Source organism: Tachysurus vachellii, chromosome 5 (genome assembly GCF_030014155.1).
Source record: "Tachysurus vachellii isolate PV-2020 chromosome 5, HZAU_Pvac_v1, whole genome shotgun sequence".
Lineage (NCBI taxonomy): Eukaryota > Metazoa > Chordata > Actinopteri > Siluriformes > Bagridae > Tachysurus > Tachysurus vachellii.
Window position 1 is genome coordinate 12,845,009 of NC_083464.1, and position 8,442 is coordinate 12,853,450.

General features: G+C 35.2%; 1 protein-coding gene across 1 annotated transcript; it reads left to right on the forward strand.

Annotated features, from left to right (window-relative positions):
• The first annotated feature begins 976 nt into the window (after nucleotides 1-976).
• Nucleotides 977-8,234, forward strand: LOC132845662 (tyrosyl-DNA phosphodiesterase 2). The gene is made up of 7 exons (XM_060869833.1): nucleotides 977-1,076; nucleotides 1,771-1,829; nucleotides 2,074-2,580; nucleotides 2,688-2,779; nucleotides 3,102-3,220; nucleotides 4,823-4,993; nucleotides 5,182-8,234. The coding sequence occupies exons 2-7, from the start codon at nucleotides 1,801-1,803 to the stop codon at nucleotides 5,479-5,481; spliced, it is 1,218 nt and encodes a 405-aa protein (XP_060725816.1). The 5' UTR covers nucleotides 977-1,076; nucleotides 1,771-1,800; the 3' UTR covers nucleotides 5,482-8,234.
• The last annotated feature ends 208 nt before the right edge of the window (nucleotides 8,235-8,442 follow it).

Below are 8,442 nucleotides of genomic sequence, written 5' to 3' on the forward strand. Positions count from 1 at the left end.
GGAGTGGTGATGAAGTGCGGAAGAACACATCATGAGAACATGTGAGAGAGCAATGTGATACGTCTCATGTGTCGTTACGCCGTTTCCTCCTTGGGAAAAGAACATCTCCTTTGATTATTATTATTATTATTATTATTATTATTATTATTATTATTATTATTATTATTATTATTATACTTGGCAAAATTAATAAAAAATACAATCTTCTTACTCCTTCTTTTTTTCTAATCTACCGAAAATATGGTATTGATAAAATAAAAAGAAATAAGAATGCACTTACTTTTATTAAAACAACAAAAATATTATTATATTATATTATATTATATTATATTATATTATATTATATTATATTATATTATATTATATTATAAGAGCTTCACTATAACCCAGTATTTCTCAAACATACCAAATTGTATTATTATTATTATTATTATTATTTTTTTTTTAATTATCTAATTATCATTATTATTAGCATAATTATCATTGCATTATTTCTATTTAATTTTTTAAACCAAACCTTATAATGATAAAAGTGATACACAAATCACAATTTCCATTATTTAAAGCACTATATTAACTGAAGGCAGCATTATCACCCTTATTAGTTTGACTCTTAACTTAAATGGATTTCACCCCAAAACATCCTTAAATTAAAAAAGATTACAAGATTGCAATTTTACAAATTATTACTTACAAACAAAATGGTGAAAATGTCAAATAAGATTTAAATGTATATATGTCCAATAAATGGCCAAAACTGTATTATCCATGGATTTTAAAAGGGTTAAAATGGACCTTGTCTGCAAAAACCTTGAGAGTTCCTTCTCTAACCAGTACAGCATTGTTATAGGCCGTGTCATGCTGTGACCGTGTGCAATGTGGCGCCCTCTGCTGGCACTACTGTAGTACTTGTTACCAAAGACTCGAAACGAAACCAAGAAGCCATGACATAATGAGTCATAGTTACGCCTAGATTCAGGAAATAGAAAGCGAAGATTCGCTCACACACACCACCAACATTATCACCCGTCCCAAACACACACACACAGTCCCTCAGCGCTTTGCAGTGAGATCAGGTAAGACAGATTGCTCTACCTAAAATAAACGTAATCATTTGAGACACATAGTAAATAAACTCTTTTTAACTTCTAGGTACTAATATTTGTGTGATATATTTTTGTGACGTTAATGCTCACAACAATAGTTGTTTTTGCTACAATTTATATCTGTGGAGTATATATATATGTGTGTGTGTGTGTGTGTGTGTGTGTGTGTGTGTGTGTGTGTGTGTGTGTGTGTGTGTTTATGTGTGTGCTTATGTGTGTAGATTTTTCTAACATCAGTTAAGGTGCTATTATATAGGTCCAAAACAACGCTTTACATTTCCAAGACAAGTGGTAATTCCACACTGTCAGTTTGTTTTTGGTTCTGTATCCTAGTGGAGCTTCTGCCAGAAATGTCAAGTCGAATACGTTCTTTGTTTTTAAAGGATTATAATTTTATATAAAACCTTTAATTGGGTGTGTCCAAATTCCATGCTCAGAAACAGAATCCTAGGGGAGATGGTTATGCTAATACTATTAGTAGTAGTAGTAGTAGTAGATTAATTTTACTTTTATTAGTAGAATACTTTTATTAAATGCAGTGATTGTGTCATTATCCCTGAATATAACAGTTATACCAGCTGCCCTAAATATGTTCTTTTACTGTACAGTACATGTATACTCATATCACTAGTTTTTTATTTGTGTATTCTTTTCTCATAACCAGGGATATTTGAACCTATCCTTATATCTGAGAATGGAGGACAAGCAAAACCATGAACAAAGGTAAGGACCCAATAAGTTTTGAAAACTTTTGGGTTTAGTTCTTTGTACAATACAGATTTGCTTCCACTGTTTTACCTGTGAACAAGTTCTTAGTTATTAGTTTTTGAAATATGGCTACTTCTGTCATAGCCTGGCTGAGATTTCATAAAAACTCAGAAATACACTGTTATAAATGAGGGAGAAAAATAGAATTTACTGTACATTGTGGAATACACAATTTCTTATAGCTTATATCTCTTTAAAGTTTTGCAAGTCCAACAGGGTGTGACAAAGAAATCAATAAAACTTCAGAAGTTAGCCAAACTCAAGGAAAAGCTGCCAAGAAGAAAAAACGTGTGAGAAATAAGCAAAGTGCAGAACGGGCATCAACAGACAAAATCGTTACACAAGATGATACATCACATGAACCATCTGGTAAAGAAAAACAGCACATATTGTCTCAAGCTAACTGTGACCAGTCAACCCAGACAGAAACTCCTAAAAACATGTTCAAGGACCAGGCTACTCAAACTATACCACTTGAGCACATTCTCACACAGACCTCCGAATCAAAATCAACCCAGACACAACCTGCCAGGCTCTCATATAAACAGTTGTATGAAAGCCAGGCATCTGTAAATGAAGGCCAGGACGGCTCTCCTGATCAGTGCAGAAACCCAGAGCAGCTCACTGTGCTCATCTGGAACATAGATGGTCTAGATCCTGAAGACCTCAGAGAACGGATCCCAAGCCTGTTGATGCATTTAGGAAAGTGAGTATTGTTTATATTTGGCTCAGGTACTTAAATGATTACTGTATCCATTATGACATAGCTGCAGATACATGCTCTTACATCCGAGTTCTTTTTCATGTTTTAAGGTACCGTGCAGATGTGGTCCTACTTCAAGAGCTTGTGCCCCCTTACCTGAAGATTTTAAAAGAGATTATGACAGATTATGAGTTTTTGGCAGGTGAGACTCTTTGTTGCATTTGTGAAATGTGGCAATGGTGGCTCAAGTGGTTGAGGCTCTGGGTTGTGGATCGGGTTTCAAGTTCTAGCACTGCCAAGCTGCCACTGTTGGGCCCATGAGCAAGGCCCTTATCCCTCCTTGCTCCATGGGAGCTGTATCATGACTGACCCTGCGCTCTGACCCCAACCTCCAGAGTTAGGATATGCAAAGAAAGAATTTCACTGTGCTGTAATGTATATGTGACTAAATAAAGGCTTCTATTTGAAATGTATATGATATGATAAAGTCATTTTTATGACTTTTATAATATTTTTCTTTCTAGGCAGTGATGATGGCTATTTTACTGGAATACTGCTTCGAAGGTGCAGAATGGAATTAGTTCAGAGCAACATTGTGAAGTATCCCACTACAGAAATGGGAAGGAATCTGTTAATGGCTGAGGTGAACTTTCAGTTATGCTATTTTACCAGCAATACAATACTTTATCTTTTACATGCTGCATATCAGTTTCAAATCTATTGTCTTGAGCCATTTGATAAGGTCACACTCTTTAGGGTTTGAAACACAATGTCTTAAGAGATATGAGACATTTTTTCAAAAGTTTTTTAGTGCATTAGTACAACTTTGGTATGTGAGAACTGTCAGAAAAAAAGTATTTTGTCTGTGGGTGTAACCCCTTACAGTCTCTGATTAATATACAGTTATCTGTTTGAAAGCATATTATACAGTAACATCAATGAATTATTCAGTAAAACAGAAAAAGAAGGCAGTTGGGAGTGTGATCCAAGATCTAGGTAATTATTTAGTGCTTAAATTGTAATTTCATCCTAAAATGTTTTCAGTTTAAAAGGTGAAATGGAATGTTTTCTAAGAACAAATCACATTAGTATTTCTGAAATTTGTAACAGAATCCTCAAACTGTTAGAAAAGTCCAATTTTAAAACAATGTGTAGTTCTGCCTCTGTAGTGCTCCTGTTGTCAACTCTTCCGTAATTGCGAACAATGCTTAATTCCACAGAAATAATGAGATGTCAAATTATGCGGCTTAATATTTTGGGGGTTGTTTTGGCATTTGAACGATTTATTACACAAAATCTGCAAAATTTGCAATAATGATTTTGTGAACAGATAGAAAGAAAATATTGTTTATGCATTTTTCTAATATGGAATCTAGCAAAGCTTACACTGTAATACATTTTGTGATGGTTAAGCTTAGAAATGAAAACTCACCTGCTGCTTTAAAACGTGAGTAAACTCAAATTGAAGTAATGAATGCAAAGGATTTGAAAACTTCTAAACCTGAGTTCAAAATCCAAATCTTCTGAAAATCTGTGATAAAAAAGAGAAGAAAAAAGTTTACGTAACTTAGTCAGGTATTACATTATAGAGATTTCTCTGTGACTAATCATTTTCCCTTGGCAACAAGACTGTACAATTACCGTGGGCAGTAATATATGGGGATATGTAGTGGCAAATGTATTTAGTCATCACAGTAAAGTCAGTAGCACTACAGCTATATGTATTGTTATTAGTCTGCTAATGAGGTCCCACTGGTGTGCTTGTGGTTATTGTACAAACATGTCAACAAGAGAAAACGTCTGTTGCAGGGCCAGAACACTGCTAGAAAGATTTGGATTTTAGTAATTGGGTGCCTTGGTATCATCATAGAATACTTGAACCATAGGGGCACTACAGAGACAAAATTATACATGCTTTTCTATTACATTAACATTTTAAGCAGATGTATTATATTTGAAAAGATTTGTTCATACAAATAATTTAATTTTAGGTATTAACAAGGTATTTTTTGGAGTGGATTTACTCTGTATATACAAACAAAACATAGGACTTTGACATTTGGCTAATGCCATTCTGTACTTTATTATTTTGTTTGTATTATTGATAATAAAAGCTATAATGAAAGCTGTTTCTGTCTAAAGCAAACATTTTTATTTTTAGAAAGTGGTACAGGTGGAACAATTATTTACCACTGCTGTGGTCCCAACATGGCCCTCATGTGTGTGTGTATGTGTGTGTACCCAGGTAAACTTCTCAGCCCATCAGCTTTGTTTTATGACCTCTCACTTGGAGAGCTGCAAGGCCAGCTCACAGGAGCGCATGAACCAGATGCGCAGGGTCTGGAAGAGGATGAGGGAGGCACCAGAGAGCCAGACGGTCATATTTGGAGGAGATACCAACTTGAGAGACCGGGAGGTGTGTGTGTGTGCGTGCAGTGTAAAAAGGAGACAACCAGACACAACTGGTTGTCTCCTTTTTAGACTGCATCTGCATAAAAACAATAGCATAATATCTCACCCCTTTGTTTATCCTCCCGTATGTTTAATGTTCGCAACTTGATGTCTCTAACCACGGCATGTGGCATGTGTTGTCTTGTGTATTAGGTGAAGAAGTTAGGAGGTCTCCCTGATGATATTACAGATGTATGGGAGATGCTTGGAGAGCCTGAGGACTGCAAGTACACTTGGGACACTGTCAATAATAATAACAATGACCTCCCATTCTCTGCACGGCTGCGTTTCGACCGCGTTTACATGAGAGCAGCTAGAGAGGGTGCTCAACTACAGCCAGACTCCATGACACTGGTGGGAATGAAGAGATTAACATGTGGTCGTTTCACCAGTGATCACTGGGGTATTCTTTGCATGTTCTCTTTTAAGTCATCATTGGAGCAGGTCTTATGAAATTAATCTTAAATTAGGGATTAATAAATTTAAAGTTTATTTCTATAAAGCTGCTTTGTGACAATGTCCATTATTAAAAGCACTTTACAAATAACATTTTATTGAAATTTAACATAGTATAATGACATAAATGCTGGAACCTGTTTAGAGTAAATTCAAGAATTAAAATAAAAAAAAAAACCTCTTTACTTTCCCTTTGGAAATCATTAGGTATAATTATAAATTATAAACAATGTCACAATCCAAGCATTTGATATCACAGAAATATTTATTGAAATTATGGATATTAACTCAATATCAAAACAGTCATTTTTAACTATCCTTTTTTCCTGGTGTTTATGATTTCTTTCCACTGGAGGGCACTCTGTAACAATTCCTCTCAGTGCCCTCCTGCTTCTTATTCTATAAGCTGTTGTATTTACAAGTCAGCATTACCATTGCTGTATTTAGTAGTCCACACATGCCAGGGAATATAAAAGAGCCATTATAAAACAAAATCACATCATCAATAACTCATCAGCAGTTTTATGCTGCTGCTTTACTCAAAATGTTGAGCTTCTCTTACAACTGAACTGATGTGTATTCTTAAGTGTACTGACATAGATGTATATGATTCATTTCCTTGATATAATTTAAGAAATTGCGTTACCCTTGGCCAGAATCAGCATTATGTTTTTATTGCCATGCTTTGCAGTGAGGGATTTGTTTTCTTTCAGTCACCTTTGCAGGCAAAACTGGACAACCTTGTCTAAACAGATGGATGGGAATAATTCTTTGGTGGGGAGTTAGGAAACAGGGCCCTGTGTTTTCATTTGGAAAATTGATATGGACCGCATCTTCTCTGCTGCTTAATCCAAACAGAATTGAAATATCTAGTAAAGTCCACTGGAAATCAGGAAGGGTGGCAGGCTGTCAGCAAAATAATTATTTGTCATTGGAGTTTTGGGGAAATGGGTTAGCAAAGAGAAATGTGCTTGCACACTCTATATCCAGCTAAGAAGATGGTCTGTGTCCATCTCCACTGGATAGCACAGCTTACATGAGTGTGTCTGCCTTTCTCCTTTCATTCGAAATGTTCACTTGGATTAATCAGAAGTGATTTTAAATTTGTTGTAATCTTAAGATTCAACCGCCATGTTTAAGATGAAATAAATGAACAAAATTTGACAGGAGACCATTTTTAAGAGATTTTTTGATGTGTAACCTGGGTTATTAAATATTACATGGGATATTGAAGCAGTATTTAGCTAAAGCAGTAAAATATGGATTTTATTTGTTTCTGCTGCCGCTGACCTTCACACTGGAAGTTCACACACTTTTATTGTGCTTCTAATTTTAATGTGTTGTTGATTTATTTAAAATCCCTGCCTGCATATGTCAATAGATTTCTATTACAGGGTCAAACAAGGTTCTTGTTTATCTGCTTCATTCATTTTCCATTTTTACATAATTGATCTGGCTCTGCAATTTAGTGGGATCATGAGTCTTGGGCACTGTACATATACTATTATATTACACAATACATGTACTAGAGAAAAAAGGCAAGCGAAAATGAATACATTTTTGGTGTGTTACTCCACTACGTTGTTACTTAATGCTGTTAAGAATGTTTAAGTCATTTAGCATCATGTAAAATTGCCTGCTAATTACTGCATCATTCATTTACACCCAAAGGCACTGATCTTCATAGGAAAAATTGCCTATGACATTGACGAGAATGATAATTATGGGAATAAATGTGACATTTAGTCAAAACTAATTGTGTTACTGGGCAATATGCAAAAAAGTGATTATCACACATCAGGCATACCACCAGTATTTATCCACTGCAGCTTTACACATTATACTCTTACATAACTCCCTGTTACAACTCATACCAACAAGTCCAGAATATAGCATAAAGTTTATTATCAAAATATTTATGCAGGCTCAGGGAAACAAAGGCTGTAATATCACCTGGAAAAGAGGTATTGCTATGGAATTAGCATTTCTATTATGGGAAAAGTATTGAACATAAGTCAGTCACTCATTTCCAGCAAATCTAATAAGCACAGAGTCATGATGAAGTATGGCTTATTGCTTGCTTCCACAGATGCATCTAATTTTGTACACATAACCAAGCTGTACTTGACTCTACTGAATTTTAGTGAAAGTGTGATGAATCTAGATCTCACTTCACCTGTAAACTTTAAAGAATACTGAAACGACTAAATGTTGTCTACCACAGAAACTGACCTGTTTTCAAAAGACTCTTGTGAGGGGGTTAGCAGATGTCACTACACTTCCTGGCCACATTTGGCTGATCAGATTAACAAGAACTGATTTTGAGGACGTCTTATCTAATCCATTGTCCATATTTCAAATTTGATCAGCTGGAGCTGTCAATGAGCCTAAGTGGATCACACGGTGAAGAAAAGGAGATGAGAAAAGCAGAACATTTATTGCACTTAATTACAGCTCTTTTGAAGGTGGTTCTGAATAATGCTTTCACTGCTTAGTTATAGCTATCTGTCAATGCATCATACTACATCTTTCTGAACACGTTCTTTATCAGCTTCAGTGCAACATGCTAATTCAGCAACTGCAGAAATTTCCATACTGCTTTGTTGCATATCCACACCAGATCATTTATCATGCTTTTGTTTTGTAGATGGATCTGAATTTGTATGCTTATATTAACATTAAGCTTTTATTTAACCATTACTTTGAACTGTACTACACATAAATAAATTGCTACACGGTAAAATCAATAATTTGTTCAAAGCATGCCATCACGTTCTTAAAACATTTTCTTATTTTTTACCCTATGATGCTAATCAGTGCATAGAGGACATGCAGCGGTTATCGTGCAAAGAATAATCCGTATCATGAAGATTTCAGATCTTCATTGATTTAAGGCCAAATATGCGAGGATCCTGCGTCATCAAGAGATGTACCAGCTCCAGTTGGATTCTGCTTTAT